This window comes from Hydra viridissima, unplaced genomic scaffold (genome assembly GCF_058129835.1).
Source record: "Hydra viridissima isolate aposymbiotic clone 2 unplaced genomic scaffold, HvirCarnegie_v1 scaffold_1, whole genome shotgun sequence".
NCBI classification, from domain to species: domain Eukaryota; kingdom Metazoa; phylum Cnidaria; class Hydrozoa; order Anthoathecata; family Hydridae; genus Hydra; species Hydra viridissima.
In genome coordinates, this window is record NW_028324300.1 from 12,987,699 (window position 1) to 13,008,630 (window position 20,932).

The 20,932-nt window shown below is 37.4% G+C and overlaps 2 protein-coding genes across 4 annotated transcripts; both read left to right on the plus strand.

Annotated features, from left to right (window-relative positions):
* The first annotated feature begins 3,428 nt into the window (after positions 1–3,428).
* LOC149893403 (receptor for retinol uptake stra6-like) lies at positions 3,429–18,932 on the plus strand. Of its 3 annotated transcripts, none has more exons than XM_090076994.1 (4): positions 3,429–3,538; positions 3,678–3,795; positions 3,899–3,997; positions 18,644–18,932. In XM_090076994.1, the coding sequence occupies exons 1-4, from the start codon at positions 3,499–3,501 to the stop codon at positions 18,906–18,908; spliced, it is 522 nt and encodes a 173-aa protein (XP_089933120.1). In that variant the 5' UTR covers positions 3,429–3,498; the 3' UTR covers positions 18,909–18,932. The 3 variants fall into 3 exon arrangements, with proteins under 3 accessions (XP_089933120.1, XP_089933122.1, XP_089933121.1); XM_090076996.1 differs by having other exon boundaries at positions 18,759–18,867; XM_090076995.1 differs by lacking the exon at positions 18,644–18,932 and adding an exon at positions 4,064–4,236.
* LOC149893404 (uncharacterized) lies at positions 18,851–19,621 on the plus strand. Its single transcript, XM_090076997.1, has 2 exons — positions 18,851–19,062; positions 19,263–19,621. The coding sequence occupies exons 1-2, from the start codon at positions 18,939–18,941 to the stop codon at positions 19,511–19,513; spliced, it is 375 nt and encodes a 124-aa protein (XP_089933123.1). The 5' UTR covers positions 18,851–18,938; the 3' UTR covers positions 19,514–19,621.
* Positions 19,622–20,932: the final 1,311 nt, after the last annotated feature.

Here is a 20,932-nt window from a genome sequence, read left to right on the forward strand (position 1 = left end):
CAGACATTATGATTTTTAAAAGGTTTCAAAGCAGTTGGGAAATCATTGACCGGTCAAACTTTCAGGCATCTAGTTCGAATGACATCGTGCACATTGCCGTTTCCAGTGTTGCAAATGAAATTATTGCATTTGCTGAAAACCAACTGCAACAGTTTCAGCCTCGTGATGATTATCGCGAACTGCTAGAGCTGATAATAATGTTTCTGGGAGGCGTTCCATCTCAAGGATGCTCATTCAAAGCTCCGGCAGGACTGCATCGAGCCTGATGGATGGCCAAGGCTATTTATTCATTGAAAATATGGATGCTGAGAAGCCAGTTCAAGATGACAAAGAAAGAAGAGAAGGGAATAGCAGACGTGTGTCTTTTCACAGTGACTCTGTATGTCAAGGCCTGGTTTAGAGCGCCGTCAGTGCCATCTTCGCCTCGTGTTGATCTCGAGCTTATCAAGGAGATCGACAAATACAAGGCACAGAATCAAGCAGTCTCTCAGATCGCAATGAAGAAAATTTTAGGACATTTGCTTTCTTTGATGACGAAGTCTCCGATGACACTAAACGTCTGATGGTCAGTGCCCTGCAAGCACCGGGTGCAGAATATCCTTTGAAGAGGATAACTGTTGATCCTACGCTGGTGAGCTCCAAGAACTTGGAAGACTCTGTCACCGAGAGCAGTCGTAGATTCTTCACCATCACTGGTCTACCGTCAACTTTCCTCAACAAAGATGTGAAGCTCTGGTCTGCAGATGCTGACTATCAGTTGGCGAAGAACACTGTCAGTAGTATGAGAGTTGTGAATGACATAGCAGAACGCGGAGTTGCCTTAATGGACGAATACAACAAGCTGCACACAAACGATGAGGAGCAGAAACAGTGCCTTCTCTTAATTGTAAAGAAGTACCGCCAGCGATTTCCTGATCGAGCGAAGAATACCCTGGCAATGGACTAACTAGACGGTTTTTGTCACTTTGACAGTCTCAACACAGAAGGACAATAATAATTACAATATGTAACACTGTAATAGTTGTTTAAATGTGCTTCAATAAAGCAATGTTGTGCTCTGTGATCATATTTGTCCTTATCATTCATATTGTAGAATACTGAGCATATGAGCCTTCTGTGGGCACTTTTACAGATATAAACTCTGCGGTAGAGACCCCTAAAATGTATTTTTGTCAAATAAAATTTTCAGTACAATTATTTTTTCATAAACGTCAACCATTGAAGGGGGTGAAGGGGGTGCCCCGTCAGAAAACTGAAGAAAATTTTTTTTGTAATGAATAAGGATATATATATATATATATATATATATATATATATATATATATATATATATATATATATATATAGACACACACACACACACACACACACACACACACACACACACATATATACAAAGGCTCAGTTTTAAGCGTAGTGAATTAGTTATTTAATTTTTTTAATGAACTGTTTTGAGACCAGTTTTAATTGTTGGTAGTAGGAGAACCGCATTAAGAGCCTCTTTTTCTTTATTCAGGATAAACTCACAAAAGAAATTATATCTGATCATCTCTTCTCTGAAATATGTCCTCTCATTATCTCATTATCTCTGAAATATGTCCTCTCATTATCTCATTATCTCTGAAATATGTCCTCTCATTATCCTAATTGCAATCAAGTTTTGCTACCTGATTGTTAACAAAACAAATAAGGCCCTAGAGTTTGGAGCAGAGAAAGGTCATAAATGCTAGTAATCAAATAAAAAATGAGAAAAGATCCAAATTTTGTACGCTGTAAGTTTGAATTGGTTACAGAACAAATAGATTTTGGATCCATTACATTCCTTTTATAATCTAATTGGAATGATGATAGACTCCAGTAGGGCTAAAACAAATAACATCATCAATATCACCCATATAAAATGCAGCTATTAATTTCTTGAAATCATGCTAAAGAAAATTTAAGGTGATAATGTTTGTATGCTGAAAACGGTTTCATATTCTTTTTAAATGACAGTTATAGGAACAGTGCTGACCACGAATCTGAAACATATTTCCGTTCTTTCAACACTTTGACAAATGCATTTCCCATAAGGTTTCCACTGCTCACAGAATATTTAGGAATGATCAATAGTTGTTCAACATTTGAATTTAGTATAGTATTGGAATCCTATAATCCAGGCCCTTAAATGATACACTTTTACTATCAAAATGGGCTATTCGTGATTTACTTGGCACTAATGTTTCTTGAACATTTGATGCTTTTACAAGTAGACTGTCAAAGTAAGTCCTCTACTTATGTTCCTATGAAATTGGTTATTTTTACTATGAAATTGGTTATTTTTTTCTAAATGTTCTCTGCATTTTGAAACATATCTTTCTTGGATATCAATACCATTATCTTTGAGGAATGGTGCAACAATTTTGATCTGTTCTGTTTTAACTCTTATGAAATGAAGACAACCAATATTAAACTTACAAAAACTCTGGTTTTGTCTCATTTTGTTTTGCTTAGTCTAAGTTTGTATGGGACATTTTTCTTATAAAATGGTCTTCCTTTTTATCATAATACTTGCCAATTAGTAGATCTTTAATAGCAGTTTCTTTTTGTTCTGAATTTGAAATATTTTCATCAATTGCCAACTTCGTGTACTATTACTTCAGTCGCCTCTTTTCACGGAAATGTTGATACACTTGTTTTTTTTCTTGCTTGTAAACATTTTCTTTTTTTCCTCTCACGCCTTGTTGAAACTTTATGTTTAAGTCTGTCGTAATCTGCATGGTTTAGTAAAAAGGCTTCATACTTGTTTTCCTAATTACTTTCTAGTTTTAAGTTTCTTTTAGTTCTGTGAAACTTACCGCAACACTTTCAGTTCAGGAAGAGAATTCTTTTTTTTTGATAGAAAATAAACCAAGTTTTTATTATCTCATTAATATTGTAAATGAAAGTAAATCTTTGATTTAGTCAAATGTAAATCTTTATGAAAGCTCCATTTTGTTCCTTTATAATTCATTAAAAAAGTGAAATAGGAGAAGAGCATCCGTGAGTATACAGCTTGAGCAAAATAATTTGTTGTAAATTGGTCATTGATGACCAGTTAATGTCACAACTTTTTTGATAACTTTCTCTAATAATTATAATTATTTGACTGTTTAGTTGTTAATATATATGTATATTTTTTAATCACAATAAAAAATATTTTACTTTACTACTTTACTACTAAGCAAATGTATTGAAACGTAGATAAGTAGTCTTGCCAACGGCACCTTAGATATAAATGTAACTGCACCTAAAAGTTATAATGTACCAAAAATATTAATATAAGCAAAAGTAAAACATTCACTATGCAAAATGCAAGTTTATCACTTTAATTTGTTGTTCACTATGAAATATTCAAGTTTATCACTTTTAGTGGATATGTGTAGTTTAATTTTGATTAAACAAAAGTTATCATGTTATGGTTTTAACTATTAGAATAAGAATAACTTATCTGTTATAAACTACTTTTAGGTTGCGAGCATGAAGTTTGCTGGGTATCAGGTTGTCTATTCAATTTTGGGTGAGTCTTTTAAACTGTTTTTATAACTAAATCTTTCTTTTTAATCATTTTAATATCTATCAATCATTTAGGTTTCTTGATTATTAATTTTTATCAATCATTTAGGTTTCTTGATTATTAATTTTTATCAATTATTTAGGTTTCTTGATTATTAACTTACTGTTTTTTGCTGTCCTTTTAATCATCACAACTCAGATATTTCTCCCACTTTCAAGAAATGAAAAATCCTGGTTTTTGAATCTAATCATTTCTCTTTGGTATGTCAGCTCATTTTACTTTAATTCCTTTTTTTTATGCATGATACTACATAACATGAAAATGAAGAAGAAAGATGAACTAATTCTAAGTTCTTTTATTTAGGCCTACAATTCTAGTTATGTTTCTTATTGTAATTCTTCAAAAATTGCTCGCTGGATTTGTTTTGTTAATTGAGAAAGATACCTTAGCAGTTGATAATAGGTATCCAAAAAGTTTTTTTTTTTTTGAAAAAATTTTAATTACAGAATCATGGGATGTTTATCTTAGAATGTCTAAATATTGCAAGTGGTTCCGAACCCACTGCTCTCAGAACAAATATTGTCCGCATACAAACCTTATCAACTTTTTGTATTTTTTTGACCTGTTTAGTTAAACATGGTTATGTAAAAATGTTTTACCAGTGTAATATATTAAAAGTATTATAAAAGTTTTATTTAGATTTTGAAAATTTACTGAAAATTTACAGTATTTTACTATCTTTGGTTTATTTACCATAAGTTAAATGTTTAGAAAAAAAAATAGTAAACTGTTTGCATATGTAAGTGGTCCACAACCTATTATAACCTAGGAGTAAAAGCATTTGGGGAAAGCCTATAGAATAACCTTGTAATATAGTTTTTTAAAATTATCAAGAAAATTATTATGAAAAAGAATTATTTAAAGTAACAATGTATTGTATGGTTTTCATTTTTACCCAACAAAAATGACTTGAATTTATTAATTTAGAAATATTTTTGTAAAATAGAGTTTATCTTTTTCTCTCTTTTTTTTTAATAATGAAAATTTCTATGATCTGTTAATACTGGCTTTTATATAGATATAATAATGGATAGGCTGAGATTTTAACGCATATAAAAACCGGGCTTTTACAAAACTATTCATGTAATTAAGGAACTGTCTTTGTGTTAAACTTTGTTTTAAAACCTGATTAGTCTGATAAATCTTAAATACTTTATCAGGATTTTCTCATCATTTTTTTAAATAAATATCTAATTGGTTATAAAAAATCAGGTAATTTTGCAAGGGAAAAATCAGATGACTTTTATTATTTCTAATACACAATTAAAATAATTTGTTATCTGAAAGTATCTGGAGTTATATTAATTTTATATGGAATTTTGTGAAATTACTCAAAACAATCTGAAAAGCTTAGTTCTATTTAACAACTTTTTTATTTACCTCGCTCCATATCGAGATATATCCATTTTTTGTTTCGGCGGATTTTTTTAATTACTCTTAAATCAACAGCCTTCTAGAAAGTTAATCCATGTGATGGGGGTAAATTATAGGCATTCTTCAAAACTAATTTATGTCGTGGTTTCAAATATACAGGTAGTGGATGGTCTCCGTGCACTATAGAAACAGCCAGAACATAGAGAATGGGGAAGTTGCCAATATCAACTTTGAAATCAGGCCATGAAATTACACTACCTGCTAGAGAAGATAAACTGGGAGTTTTAACTCACCCCTAGAGTTTTGGGTTTAGACTCTGAGGTAGGTAACCATAGGTCACCATAGAGAGCCCTCTGCCAGGGTTTTTTAGACCAGGCTTTTTAGACTTTTTAGGCTGGTCTTAAAAAAACCCGGCTGAGGTAGGGTTAGCTGTTGCTCAGCATAGAACCCTCGGTCAGGCTTTTTAGGTTATCTGAAGAAGGCCCAGCGGTTAGGGATTGACCTGTGGCAAACCTTCTGCACTATCCTTAGATCAACGCTCTAGGTCCTACAGCGTTAGTCGCGACTTGTGACAGGGTTGATGGTGTCTCTTGAGAAGCGGATCAAATGAAGTGACAACCATTAAACTGCTCTACAGCATCTATCACGATAAACACGTTAACATAAACAGATCAGGTTACAGACGCTGTGCGAGTTCCATTTATAGTTTAACATTATCATTATTTCCCAGTTTTAATCCTGAGCCTCTTCTAATCCTGGTGCCTAAAGCTGTCGCCACTTCGATAGACTGGTTAGTTACTAGTCTTGGTAGAGTGCCACCAGCTGCTCCTACTGTGGCACCACCTGGTCTCAAGCCTCCAGGGCCTAAACCCAAAGAGTAGGGAGTTTTAGACAAGCTTAAAGACGCGCTGCGCTGGCTCGTGGCGAAGGCAGCTGATGAATAGCCAGACATACTCGGCTCTATTATTGCCTTGATCTTCAGATTCGCAGCCAACGTTGTGGGTTTCCTCGCCAAGAATCTCTGGCTTCCTGTTGTTTTCGGTGCAGGAGTAATGATTGCAACAGCAGAAAAGTTTAACAGACGTCGTGGCAAATCAAGAGCAGTTAGAAATAAGAAAAGTGACTAAATAATCAAAACTCGCTCATCTCTGTTTATGGAAAACGAGTTGTCCAACCCAACATGGGATGGCGGGAAAGACGTGATCAACTTCGTTCCGGGCGGAAAAAGAAAAAAAATGAAGATGTAATGCCGGGACTGACAGACCAACCACCAAACGGGAGTGATGGTTGTTACCTCGGCATGAGAAGCTACTACCCAGCCTCGCAATTCTACGAAAAATTCGTCTACGCCCCGGCAAATCCATTACCAATACCCAACATAATATTAACAATAGATAACGTGTGACTCACAGATAATAAACCCGCGTTTGCTAACCATAGAAGACATCGAGTCTCCACTAATCTATGTGAATTTGGGGTTCTCTTTCCGCACCAAATATAAGAACGTGTACAGAGCTACTATTTCTCCGATTCTAACCCTCCAGATGAATGCCATGATGTACAGAACAAGATTATCTACATTCTGGTGATGAATTTCGCGATGAGTATGGTCACTGCTGGGGTGGAGTTTTGATGGCTATGCTCTACTCTAGTAACCTATTCATAAGGTCCTTATACAGGTTACACATCTAGTACACAATGAGGAGAATTCTCTGGCGTCTGGGCGTTTTACTACCAAAATCAAAAGACTTTGACTCCTGGAAAACCGAAGTAGACACCGGGGCATTTGGGAATCGTAGGTAAGACTTCGGCATTCCAGTCGTAACTTGGCTGAGTACATGGTCTTGCCGGTACGATGAGCGCAGATTCGTGCAGGACGGAAAGAGCAATGAATATTTCATCACTAACTCTGCAGCGGGGCAGATTAGAGAAGGTCCATAGATCCGGTAACGCCTGACACAGACGATAAAAATCCAATCAAGCCTGAAACAGGGGATAAATTTGTTGATACTGGCGTTAAAAACCTAGACATTGGGCTACGGGCAGACAAGCCACTAGATGCACACCTGTTTGGTACGTCGCGCACTGAATTTTCAATAATACTTTTGTCTATCGCCAAGAACAGTCCAAATGGTCGTATGTCTCGAACACGAGTATAGCTTTTGTGTGGGCAACCGGATCATTATCACCCTCATGGAATTTAAAGTTTATTTGGTCTATGCAACTTTCAGGTCGCATTTTCCGCCACGACTTATCGTTTGAATCCTACAACTCAAAGTGGGTTGAGTTATTGAGGACGACCACATCGAGAACTGTGCTAGATCTACCCTGGAAACCAGATCACTCGAGTCAACGGTGTCACAAGTCACTAGAAACGTCATAGAGCTTGGAGCCGCTTACATTTTGCATAGCCTTACCAGTCAGCAATCTGAAGTCTTTGTTGGCGCGGCTAGCGTGCAGCTGGCGCTAGGTGGCGCAGTACCAGACCAATAAATAGCGTATACCAGATGGTTTCTCCTGACTGGAATCATGTAATGTTGGACACATCTGATCCAATTGGAGAAAAATAATATTTATAACATAAGTCTCACACCAATGTCCGGTGAGAGGTACTAGCCGGCGTTACTCACCTTTATAAGCATACCTTCGGTAGCGCCATTTGCACCATCCGTACCATCCGCATCATCCGTGAGATTGGAGTCGGTACTGACACAACTACTGGCCTCGGATTGATCTGCCCTGAGATGGTCCGAAGATTGCCAATTACTATCTAAGAATAGAAGAAACACTGCTAAATGTCTGGCGATCTAGAGCACCATCTCTAATAAGACGAGTCTCCTAAAAGGCATCAGCTCAATACCTGGGATAGCCCATGCATGTGTTGGCGCAACATGCGGCATCTAATCAAGCCTTTTAAGCGTCATCACAAAGCGGTTCAAATCCTCTTCGAACTCTCTTTACACCCTATCTAGGTATATATGGAGTTCGATACTATCTAGGGTAGAAATGGAGTGATAAGCTCAGTCATCAATGATGAAGAGCTTTCTTTCGATGTGTTTAAGGTCATCGAAGACAACTATCGAGCATTTCCTTACAATGTTGATAAGGACGTGCAATAAAAGTCCAACAGCGAGATAGATGGGAAACCCGAAACTCTCGAAGAAATCATGAAGTACCTCGGTATGAGGAATCCATAGCGACAGCCGATTAACTCGAAGACATCGTCTTTTTGTGGTGGTACGCGCTGGTCGAAAGCACAAGGCGCCTGGTTCACACTGTTTGTGACGAGGCCTGGACTGGAGCTGACACCTGTCTCGAATGCGCTAGGATATGGACTTCGGTGTGAGGGTGGTCATTTTTCTGACGATTTCGCGTTTGCACAGTTAAGAAAATGAGAGCTGCGTCTCTAATAGCGAGCGCAATATAGCCAGATTCTGTGATAATTCTCGCGATCTCGACATGCCGCTTATTCCGCTGTCAGTTCTTCCATTACATATATTTATCGCATCTACAGCTTCATAAGGCAAATCAGGATTCTTTGACTTCATTTTTTCAACAAAGTGCTGATAACGCTAATTACTTTGAACCAACCGTGGTTGATTAGTTAAATCATAATGCTGAACGGCGTTTATAACCAATGTCAACGGAATTTTACCCAGTGATATATATTGACTAGATGACTAACTTCACAAAAATTCCGTAAGAAAAAGTGACGCTCGTTTTTAAAGTTTTTTATGCCAGTAGCCTTCTTATTTAAACTGACAATAATTCGCTTTTGTTTCGTTTAGATTTATCATTGCGCCAATTCAGGCTGGCAAAACAAATCTGGCTGACAAATAACTTGTTTCACTGCGGAAACGCGAGTTAGATATATAGTTTAAATATATGATTGGCTATACCTAGATTTCTACTGCTCACAGCAGCAGCCAACCGACTACGATAGAGCTCTATTGAGCTGTCTTTGTGGGGCTCTGAGCTGACTAGTATGGATGGGTTCGAGTAATCCCCAAGCTGTTCTTTTAAGATCTATGCCATTACCGATTTTAAGATATTCTGTATATGGTCTTTCTCCAAATCATCACACAAATTAGGGCTGGCATACATATCACCAGCAAAAATCATGGGATGACATACAAAGTCATACCAGCTCGACTCCCCTATCACCATAGGTAAACATTAGTGTACCGGCATATTGTCTTGAATTGAGCTACAATCGGATGTCATCAACTCTACACAAGTCTATGCGGCCCTCCTTCGTATAGATTATCTAGATGAAGGAAATCCCGTCTTTTTTGGGTAGGATTGCACGTCACTTAGCTAGTCTTTACTACGAGTCAGTGGACTGCTGTGGCTCCTGTTTAAGGCAATCTTGCAGAGCAGTGAGATTTGGGAGTCTTTGTGTTAAACTTTTTTTTTTTTTCGGCGATGCAGTCGTCGATTATGAAGATGCACTCTTCTCCAGCCATTGTTTCAGAATGAATCTTGAGGGTTTTCTGGACCATGGTGCTCAATCATTTTTCGCTTTGCTATGAGAAATATTTTTTGTTCAGCATTAGTTTGTAGGTAAGCTAAGTGTTGTTCCTCTCGAACGTTGGGCATAACAGTATATTTATGGTGTCCGACTGTCGATCAAGCAGACGGATGCAGAGCTCTGTTTTACCTGGGTTTTAGCAGATATATTAGGAAACTATGGCTTCGATTGTGTGTGTTCGAAGTCCGTTTCTGTAACGGACGGATAGGCTTCTCGATCAGGCAATACCTAGACTTTGGGGCTAAATTTGGTAAGATAGCTAAGGTGCGAGCCCTCTTGACTTGTTTTGACTGGTCATTGGGTTCCGATTGAAGTCGTGATATATCGAGAATAATGTTTCTTCTTTCTAGCAAGATGTCTCGTTCCTCACCTGGCTGTAAGAAAGCAGTCGCTGATGTTATGTATCAAATAGCAGTGGTCGGCGTCGGAGCCCTCTCTCTCTTTCTCTTATGGCCTGGAAAAAAACAAAAATGTGTCAACGACCGAGCTTAGATTTGATATGCGAGACGCAGGTTGATCGGGTATCTGATATTCGATGAGTGGGCTTCGGAGGTGTTTGATTAGAAATGAATCACTGCTAGCTTCGCTCCAAGCAATAGAAAAATCGATGCGCCACATACCGTGAGTATTGGTGGCTGCTTTTGGGATGGTTATATTCAGCGCCGTTGCAAGTGCGGCTGTTTTCACTGGTAGTCATTTCGCAGCACAGAAAATCTCTGAGAACGAGACCAAGGAGGAGCTGGAATATAGAACAAAGCCATGAAAGCTCTTACTAAGGCGAAGAAAGATTTATAAGTGCATCAAAGTCTCAAATCGATGAATATGTGATAACGAGCCGTCTCTATCGCGAGTTAATGAGTATCAAAAGAGAGGAGCCTTACAAACAATTATCAGTCTTCCTCAAAAACCCGATTTCTCAGATTACTATATGTTTAGCGATGATGAGAGGATGCAAGACTATAGATAGGTCATCGCGGCTGCAATTGCCAGGGGTCTCGCTGCATGGTACTTCACGTCAGGCGGCAAACAAATAAAATGAAAACGAAAAAACGGACCAGCGAGGTCAAATGATTTCCAGACAAACTACAAACCCCCGCCACTGGTCCGTTAAATCCTAAATTTGAGTTGTATTTTTTTTAGTCCTTTAAATAAGTCGATCATCGGATCATGAAAGCCGCTAGTCCATAAATTCCTAGAGATTATGAGACAATTGCATAGTCACGGATCAGAATGATCTCGTCTGGCACGACATAGGTGAACGCAGGCTCAAGGATTGATGATATTAAGGCTGCATTGGGCCTGGCAGCCAGAGCTTTTTTGTATCGCAAAATTGCGATAGTGAGGTCCACATGATTGCTAGGCTATCCTACTGATACGAGGGCTGTGTTGATCTGTCCTAGGCGCGTGGTTACGGCTGACTGGCATTGCACATAGGACTGATCGTATGCTGCCTTGAAATTTTCGTGGCGTTGAAACTCAGCCTGAACGATACTTAAGACGCGCTTCTGAAGATTTATTACGGCTGTTGCGATTATTTTTTCTTGCTGAGAATTTCTCTTGAGTTTATATAGAAGCTTCACGTATTTTTAATAGAATGTCAAGTCCATACGAGGGCCTAACCCATATTCTGAGGAATATAAGTCCAGCTTTTGATGAGACGCTACTTTCTTCGATACATAATGATCAAGTGACTTGTTGGCAAAGGAAATTCCTCTTTTCTTTTGTGAGCAAAAGCGACACGAAATGATAATGTTTAAAAATGTTTACAAATATGATAATGTTTACCTTGTAGCAAAGAGTCATCTCAGCTGTAGACACTGTTTGAAGAATTATCACGAGTATCCCATACTTCAGAAGGCTCTCTACGATCTTATGGACGTTTGTGAGAGGATGGCCCTTGAGCAAGGAGTATTCCTTGGACCTCAAGATTTATTTTTTATTTAGGGAAATGTTTTTCACATAGTATATAGTGAGGTACATTGTTACTGAAATATCGAGTTAAGAGGAGTTTGATCTATATGTTGCTGGATTACTTGGGTCGAAGCACAAACTACTAAAAAAATGTCTGAGTAGCATAGTACCAGCTGGAAACATATTTATTTACATGCCTTTCCTCCACAAAGGTTAAGCCGCAAGGCCTGCAGATCTTAATTTCTCATCGATTCTCTTAAAAACAATCGCTCACATAAAGGACAGCATAAGCATAGACCTTGATGTTAATGTAGAATGGGAAATCGATTAAGTCAGAGTTGAGAGTGGGGAGATCGTTTCTCGCCATGATATCATGCACGCCTGCACTAAGTCGCTGAATCAGTTTAACAAACACCCAGCTAACCTTGGTGCTAGCCTGAAATTCCTTGATGCTAGCAAGAGGTGCAATCTAGTTCGTAAGCATAATTAGGAGCAAAAGAGCACATCAAAAAAGAAATCAACAAAAGAGGTCTCAACATCCTGTAATAACAGCGATTGTGATAGTGATAGCTGCGAAAACTTTCAATATAGCCATTGCTCCGGTGAGGAGAGTAAAACAAGGCTGCGCCGCAGACAGAGTCAATCAGTTCAAAAATTTTAGAGCGCTCCACTACCCACTTTTCGGGGGGTCGCAAGAACGAGCGGTTATTCTAGTCTGATCATGCAAGCTCCATGACCGACTTCTTGTTGGATTCTCATCTGGTTCACCACATGTTCTCAGTGGATAAAAATCTCCTTTATATTATAGCCCAAAAGGGAACTGGCACGGGATTCCTGCCATCAAAAACTCGCAGCAGCTGTGAAAGTTTCTGAGTAGGTTGCCGGCAAATGGTTTAAGAAGCAGGCCAATTGGCAGATCTCCTTGCCAGTCCCTCACTACATCCCTTGGCTTATGGTTGGTGAGAACAAACCTAATGCAGTCCACTAAACGGACTTATCTGCTACATTACAATGTTTTCAAGCACACGTATAAATATACTCTTGTGATTATCAATGTGGCGAGTCGTAACAAAGAAGTGGAGCCACTCAATAGCAAGACCGCTGCAGAGTTCGCAGATGCTCTTGTTAGTATATACAAGCGTGGTCCGTTGACATGACCGCACCTGCTTCAGGTAGATCCCAGCCTTGAATTTGTCGAAGCTACTACCCAGATTTTCAAGATACACAATTTACAGGTGAAGGTAGCAGCTGCTGGAAACTATCGCAAGCAAGGGATAATTGAGCGTTTCAATCCCACTCTTGCTGAAAGACCGTTCGGGGCACAGTACCCTGTGGAGATATTATTGGCGGTACCCGGCTCTTCGGAAAGTTCGACCGAGTGGGTTAGTTCACTGCCATCAGCTTTAGTCTCCCTCAATAATAAGCAAACCAGGATGTTAGATGTGAAACCCAAAGTCGCCATCAAGACCGTCAGATCTCTTAGACGCCCTCACAACCAGTCCCCCCTCCCTTTTATAGTCTTACTGATGAGGCAGTCAGTAGCTTTGTCTGTGATGAGCTATACAAAGTTCCTGATGAAACCGAGTTACCATCAGAAATGATCATTCGACTCATTTCGGGTGCCCTTAACCATGGGTTTTGATCCCATCCGGCTCTACCGATTTTTTAGTGTCGTTCGGGTCAAGAGAGGTCTTAACTTGCTCGTAGACGCCAATCTGGTGCCCTTCATTACGGATCGTGACTTGCGTGTCTCATCATTTTTTAGTCTTTTAGGTACTCTACAAACGACTCGTGCCGCAGTTACTTGGTGACCGCAGGGTTGCTGGTACCCTTGGTCTCAGCCAAGTGAATTCATAAATGAGGCGGCCGTTACAGTTGTCTTTGAAATTGCCAACAACCTTCTAGTTTTTCCCGTCTAAGCACGGGTGATCCTTCTGGTAGTCGCAGAAGTCAGAGAGTTCGTATTTCTCCAACATATCTCTATAGAGAGCGGTGGTTTTGGCCTCGAATATACAAACTATCTGTATCTGTGTACAGAAGCTATTTCTTCAGACAATACCTGGGTTGATCTGACCGTACCAGAAATCATACATCAGATGCTTCGATAAATTTAGTACTACTTCCCCAACATATAATGGTCTGCTTAACTTCATGGTAGTTTTAAGCAGTGGATGGCCACCAGCTCACCGTCAAATATCCTGTTGATAGATACGCAGGGCTGGCGACGAGCTTTGACAAGACGATGAAAAATCTGCTTTCGCAAATTTTCCATCGTCTTGCCGAAGACGCTGTTATTCATCAGCTTAAAGAGTTCAAATTTGGAGGTGGCTTTTTTGCTCAGATTAGTGTTGATCTGTATGTAGGGTGCTATCCAGAGTTCCTGTCTGAATTTTACAGCCCTTTGAATTTTTTTCACCACCATATCAAGCAATTTGTAGAGTTTGAGGAAGTGCACGACTTACCGCTCCTTATCCCGAAGGTTAGGGATAAATTTGCAACACCGCTTGTATCCACACTTAAACCTCTTAAGCAGATTTTTCTGATAACTATTGAAGCAGTATTTAAGAGCTATTAGAGTCTCGCGGGCGAGAAGATAGTCATCGTGCATTTCATGTAGCTCTTCGGGATACTCAATGTCCACTTCGACGACGTAGCCTTCTGGAGCATTATCAGGAGTTCCTAGGACATCGGCTAGCTCCGGCTAAGTCCACTCTAACCTGTCAACAGGCAGTAGCTGTGTCAGCTATGTTGATGATTGGCATCCAGATAAGATTGTAGCTGTTGGGCTTAGTGGCATCATAGTTGGGGCACCCTGGGTTGCTCTCTTTGGCAAACCTTTTCGAAACCATCGAGATACCCCAAAAATACTCTTCTTGAAGAACAGATACATACCAATGTTTGTGAATAGCTCGGTCACAACCCCAGTCTTTTGTTGCAAGGTGTCCCACGCCATCGCTGCAGAGGTGAAGTAATGGGCTCGGTCTAGACCATAGTGCTCCTCCGATGAGTTCCTTATTTTTTTTTTAATGACGTCTGCTAGTAGCGTTGCATCATTCTTCAGGTAGACATCGTGATAGTGAAAGTTTTTACATCTGAGCTATTTCCAGACACCATTGACGTGACATAGTCTTCATCCTTTATCTCACTCATACTAAACTTAGAGTAGAAGGTCTCCTTTGGTAGTAGACAGGTCTCATCAAACCGATAAAAGCTGTCAACGCACTCGTAGGGATAGACACCCTTCCGCCCCAACAATTCTGGTTCGGCTCTCATAAGACCTTTCCTCATGGTTCTCAGATCTTCAAGGTGCAGATTATCTGACAGCTTTTCGAATGAGAAATTGAGAAACTGCTTGAGTTGATGAAGGACATCTTCCCAACTGAGAAGGTCATGTACTTTCCATGTTGTTAGGGATGAAGGCAATTTTTTCGTTTTCCATCTTTTTTCAAAAAGCATGCATAATGGTATGCCCGTCGTATCCCCTCAGATTATGGAAGACAACAGGGAGCTTTGTGTTCTTGCACACACTCATACTTTTTTGTACTACATCGGTCATGGGCTGCTCCACTTTACTTCCCACTCGTGTAGTGGTGGTTGGGAACTTTGACACCATCCTGAGTTTTCTTGCAGATGAAGCAGTTTGTCTTTTTCCCGTAGAAGTACTGATCTTTCGAGCTCATTGTTCTATTCCGGCTCTCGAATAATTCAGTAATCTTCGCCAGCTCTGGTCATAAGCTATTCAGCAAATGCTCCACCACATTCTCACCACTGTACAAGAAGTTTACCCATCACTGGCAATCCTCATATAATAGTAGTTACATGGGACCTGCTTTGTTAAGAGACCAGTCAAATTTTTTTCAGGATCCGCTTATGTGCCTTTCACAGGTAATTTCAAAGTCAGCATATATGGCAAAGGGTTCGCGTACATGTTTATCGCTATTTTTGATTTTCAGGGTATTTTCGTTAAACTTACGCATCACAGTCCTCTGAGGTTTTTCCCCGACGGATGCGGGGACCAATATCAATCAGAAGCGCTGACGCATCAGACTTTTGCTCACATCTTGGTGAGATGTTGGCTCTATAGTCCTTGAAGAAATACTTATCCTTGTAGATGGTAAATGCTGGTAGGTTTTCAGGCGAAATGCTGGTAGGTTTCCCACAGGTTCATCCACAATCCATCCCAAATCTCTGAATAAATTGATCTAAACTTCATCTTTAAGCGTCTGAGCTGAAGGCTCGGATATCTGATCAGGCATTGTTTCAGGTGTGGATCTTGGTGCAGTTTGTAGGGATGGTGGGGTCAATCGGGGCGTAGGGATTGGTTTTGTCTCTGTCTTTGTTACAGCCGCTGTATCTGCAGACCCTTACCTCAACTCCTTGAAAGTTATAAGCTTATCTCGAAATAATTTCTCGAAGATTTGTGCTTGCTCCATGTCATGCAGTCTTCCTAACATAAATATAATCTCTAAATGGTAAAAAAATATATAGTGAGCTCAGAATCTTGACCACCAACCAATCGTCAACCCTGTTGCAAGTCGCGCATTGGTCTGTAGGACCCAGAGCGTTAAGCTAAGGATGGAGCCACAGGTCTCAACCCCAGACCGCTGAGTCTACCTTTGATGCCCTAAATAGTCTGACGAGCTCTATGCTGAGGAACGACAAGCTCAGCGAGGTTTTAAAAGACCAACCTACCTCATAGGGTTGGACCTACTACAGAGAGCTACCTCAGTGGGTTGGACCTAACTCAAATGGTCAAAAAACCTGGCCGAGTGCTTTATGGTGAGCTATGAATTCCTCAGAGTCTTACCCCAAATCTCTGAGGGTGAGTTAAAACTCCCATTTTACAACTACTGCAAGATCTCAACTCATTTGGATTATTTCTCATGGAGCTGATCCAACTTCACCTCCTTTTAAGAGGCAAAGAAGTGGTCAGAGGGGGCTGTGAATTGAATTTTGTGGAGTATATTTGGGGGATTGTCGATGACTTATTTTATGGAAAAAATCTCTATCTTACTTACAATCAGAAGATGCAGCTAGAGATACCTTCTGGATACCCGGAACATGGAGTCCCGGGAGATCCAAATCTGGCCTAACACCTTCCTTGGGAAATAGTAAACCTGTGTGCAAAATTTGGTACAGACCGATTCATTTGTCTGGATTTCTATAAAGAACAAACAAACAACAAATAGATAGACATTGCCTTTTACTAATATGATCATAGCAAACCACTTAACAAATACTTTAAATACATTAAACGAAAAATAGACTACAATTTTAAGACGGAAACTATTGATCGTTATTAAAAAACACAAAGAAAACACTGCGTATTCCATCTAATCATGAAAAATGATGTTCTGGCTATAAACAGCCAAAAGTTAATAATCCGGATTCAATATTCATATTTCCATTAAATTTTAAAGATTACTAATAAGTAAGAAGTCCGGTAAATACGACAAATAAGCTAAGGTTATTTTTTGTTCTTTTTTATTTTATTAAAAGTGTTCAATGCTGTTATAAAAAAACATAAAACATAAAACCTCTTGTTTCTCAGTAAAGCCACCTATTTCTTTTTTCAGAATTGGTATTCTGTGCAAGTTGTTCATAAACAGTCAAATTAGCTCAAACAATTTCATTCTCTAATATGACTTGTTTAAAAGCAGTCTCATATTTGTTGATAAACTCTTGAATTACAAATATTTCACTTCAAAAACTAAAAAGAAAATTCTGTTGTAAAAAATGGAGAAGTTAGTATCTTAGTGGAATTTTTGATTTTCGTTTAGCTCAAAAAAGTTTGCTTTCGTTGATTAAAGTTGAAAGTCGAAATATTATTCCTTCACTTTGAACAATGAATTCATACTCACTTAAAGTTCTCAAAGATTCAAAAAGAGTTTACAATATTATTTTACACGTTCACATGAATATCACAAAGTTTATAAAACCCTTATGTCATACACCATTCAAGTTTTCTAACAGCTTTTAAGAAGGATTATGACGCATACTTTAGAATTTGGAATGAAGTCATTTTCACAGCAAATCACCCAACTCGTTTAAAATTTTAAACCAGAGTTCTCAGAAATGTCTAAAATTTTTACGATTGACTAGTTTTCTAAGATTGTTCTTCATCTACTTTGGAGACTTTTATGAATGGTGTAAAATTTGCTCCTAGTGGTCTTCCATCGACATTAGGTTTGAAAAAAAAATGGCTGATGCTTTATTGATTGATCTTATCGGTGATTTCATGGACATAGTAATTACATAAAAACTTATTAAAGGAGTTAAAAAGAACTGTTATTTAAATGAGTTTTTTATCTAAATCTTGAGTAAAACTTGGAAAAGACATGGAAGCCACATTCTGTATTTCTTTTTCCACATAAAGATTTGCTACATTCATAATATCTTTACTGATTGATCATCAGTTATCATCATAGTGTTTTTGAATGATTGAAAAATCAATCAAACCCATGATTGATGTTATTTCATCAATCATGGGTTATTAATCTAATTAAGAATGTTCAAACGTTTCATTAATACTAGTATTACTACTAACCAAATATCTTTATTTAAAAGTGACCAATTTCCTAATCAGACTGATTTACAATGAGTGTCAGTTTCAAGCAGTTCATGTCTTTCCAAATAGGGTTTGAACTTTTTTTAAGCCTTTTAGGTCACACAACAACAGCTTGCATTGAAGCCTTGCATGACAAAAATAAAATTTATTAATTAACAAAAGTGCGAATGTTTAAAGTCAGTGAAATGACAAAGTAAAGTTAGGTTCATGATTTTTTCTGGCTTTGTGAACTTGATTAAAACTGAGTCATATTTGGAAGCCAGGTCAAAGTACAAACTCCCTTATAACACATGAGCTAATAAATATTTTAAACCAAAGTTTTACAGATTTATTTCTTGTAAAAGAATTAATGAGCGATCAAAGTTTCAAGCAAATCTATGAAATATGGGTCGACGGACCGAATGCAGTTATAACTTTTTTCATTCCCAGCTTTTACTCTTTGGTTCTAAACAGATTGTGCACCACTGGTATGCCATATTTTTAAAAATGGATACCGCAGGGTTGTTTCTATTTATTGAGACCGGTGATGAAAAATTTCGAATAACTTTGTTATTTAAAAATTTCGTAGTTTTCTGAATTAAACCGCTCTATGTTCTATTATCTATTTTCTTATTTGTTTTCTTTTTTTACTGATTTGTAACATTTTTTCATAAATATTGTTTAGAAGGATCTTTCATGGTGCATCATTCTTCTTCTTTTTTTTCAACATCTTTATCGGAATATTCTCGTTGTTCCTTCGTGCAATATATGCTCTTATTTTCGTAGTCTTGTTCTTCCAGAGATTGCAGAAAAGTGTTCTCCCAAGATCATACGAGAACTGGGATTCTGGTAAAGACTGCTTGCATTCTGTTTATCTGTTGTTTTTTCTTGTGAATGATATTAAGATAAAAACGTACATTTCACGTTTATCTTTTTTTATTTTATGCTAGAAAAAATTTTCAATTCTTATTTTAAGTTATATGGCATATATCGGTTATATTCTTCTTGAGTATCACCATGCTAATCCGGTTTTACAGTGTTTTGTGCGTCTTTTGTTAGAGGCAAAAGAAAAGCAGTTTCTTAAAGATAATTCCGATAACCTCGGTAAATGTTCTATACCTGTGATTTCAGTTTTCTTACTGTGTTATGAACTGGAATGAGACACTCATTGAAAAGAATTTCACAGAAAACCTGGGTTATATAGGGTTTATAAATAATTTGATTTAATAACAAACTTGTATCCGTTTCTTAAGGTTGTGCTTTTCATAAAAAACTATTAAAGATCTTTTTAAAATTGAGTGTAGGTTCCTCCACGTTTTTGATCGAAAATTGCCAGTTATCTGAGTGGAATGTTCAAAGGAATCGCGTCATCAGCAGATGGCATCTTTACATCATCCTATCTCAAAATCCGTCGCTTCAGCGTTTTCGAAAGGTGAAGGGTGAGCCTACTCCTGTCGGTGCTCAATCAAGATTATCTTCTATTAATAAAAATGACGTTCATGATTCAAAGTCCAGATTTTCTTCAAATCAATATCTCAGGTTCCGTGGAAAATGAAGAATCAGGTGTGGTTATTAGAAAGTTGTCGACGTCATCCTCAATAGCTCTGATGTCGTTTTAAGTGAAAACGCATTCTTAATGATTTAAATATATATATTACTTTTTCTTCAGACTTATTTTTAAACAGTGACTGGTATTTTTTAGCAAACAAAATAAATTTTCAACACTCCTTTTTTTGTAAATAAAATACTATATATATATATATATATATATATATATATATATATATACAATATACGCAGTTTTGTACAATATGTTTTTTTATACAATATATTATATAAATATAAGAATGAATTACACCTTTATTAAGTTTTAAGGCAAGACATTACTGTTGCTTCGCACATCAATGTTATACAAAGACCCTTTAACTTAGGACTTAAATTGATAGTCATTCATTAGTTACTCATTTGTAAATTATTTACGGAGAAATGTCATTTGTGCTTACAAATATGCTAAGACAGCCTGCAGGACAGGACTTTATTGTTTATGAAAGTCCAAAAACTATTTCCAGAGCCCAAAATGTGTGTTTATAGCACTGGTTTGACCACACTTCAAGTTAGACAAATCTAAAGAACTAATTTTAAGACATAGTACGAATCAAAATATAGGTTTTTAGAGAGAAGTAAATTTCTCCAGCATAAAAAATAATCCTTGAGCATTCTGAAAAACCACTTTTGGCCACTTTAACCAAAAATGTAACATTAAATAAAAAAAAATTGCATATCGAAATATCTGGTTTTAGTTTGAAGGAATCTATTACCAGCATAACGATTAATAGTTGATCACAATGACCGGAAATTTAACATTAAAAGTTATAGTATTACTAACCAAAGTATTAGTTTTTTTAGGTCGTAGAATTTAATTTCGACGTGAAACTTGATATTTGAAAATTCTGACTGGCATGTTGAACCTGATCACTTTCATCAACCTAATTTATTACTCTGCGTGGGAATGTAACATTTAAACTTTTTTTAGATAAGGAACTTTTTGATGGCAAAAATATTAGACAAACTATAATTACAAGCTCCATAAAATTTAAGGTTATAAATAGAATTTTTATTTATTTAAAAAAAGCTCCAACAGAAGTAACAACAAAGTTAAAATAAGTTTACTGCAGCAAATACTCTTTGGCTTTTAAAGATAGCCCCATATCTCTTTAAAATATGAAGACATCTGAACCACTGAATAGCTGCAAACCATAAATTTTCCTACTTGAGTTTCATTTTATGAACTGTATCATAAAAAATACTTAATTTTTTTTCTCAAAAAGTTAACAAAGCTCCCGTGAAAGAGAGAAGCAACTATTTTTGATTTCTAATTCTTAATATTGATTAAAGTAAATAAAATAATTTAAAAAATCATGTAACTTTATAATCATGGCCTGGGTTTAAAGTTGTGTAGTTTCTTTTGTTCCAT

Bases quoted from the DNA above. Each gene is read 5' to 3' on its own strand.
- LOC149893403 (XM_090076994.1), top strand. From the start codon at position 3,499: ATGAAGTTTGCTGGGTATCAGGTTGTCTATTCAATTTTGG. The intron at 3,539-3,677 runs GTGAGTCTTTTA...TCAATTATTTAG, and splicing joins GGTTGTCTATTCAATTTTGG to GTTTCTTGATTATTAACTTA. The intron at 3,796-3,898 runs GTATGTCAGCTC...TCTTTTATTTAG, and splicing joins AATCTAATCATTTCTCTTTG to GCCTACAATTCTAGTTATGT.
- LOC149893404 (XM_090076997.1), top strand. From the start codon at position 18,939: ATGGCATATATCGGTTATATTCTTCTTGAGTATCACCATGCTAATCCG. The intron at 19,063-19,262 runs GTAAATGTTCTA...AATTGAGTGTAG, and splicing joins AGATAATTCCGATAACCTCG to GTTCCTCCACGTTTTTGATC.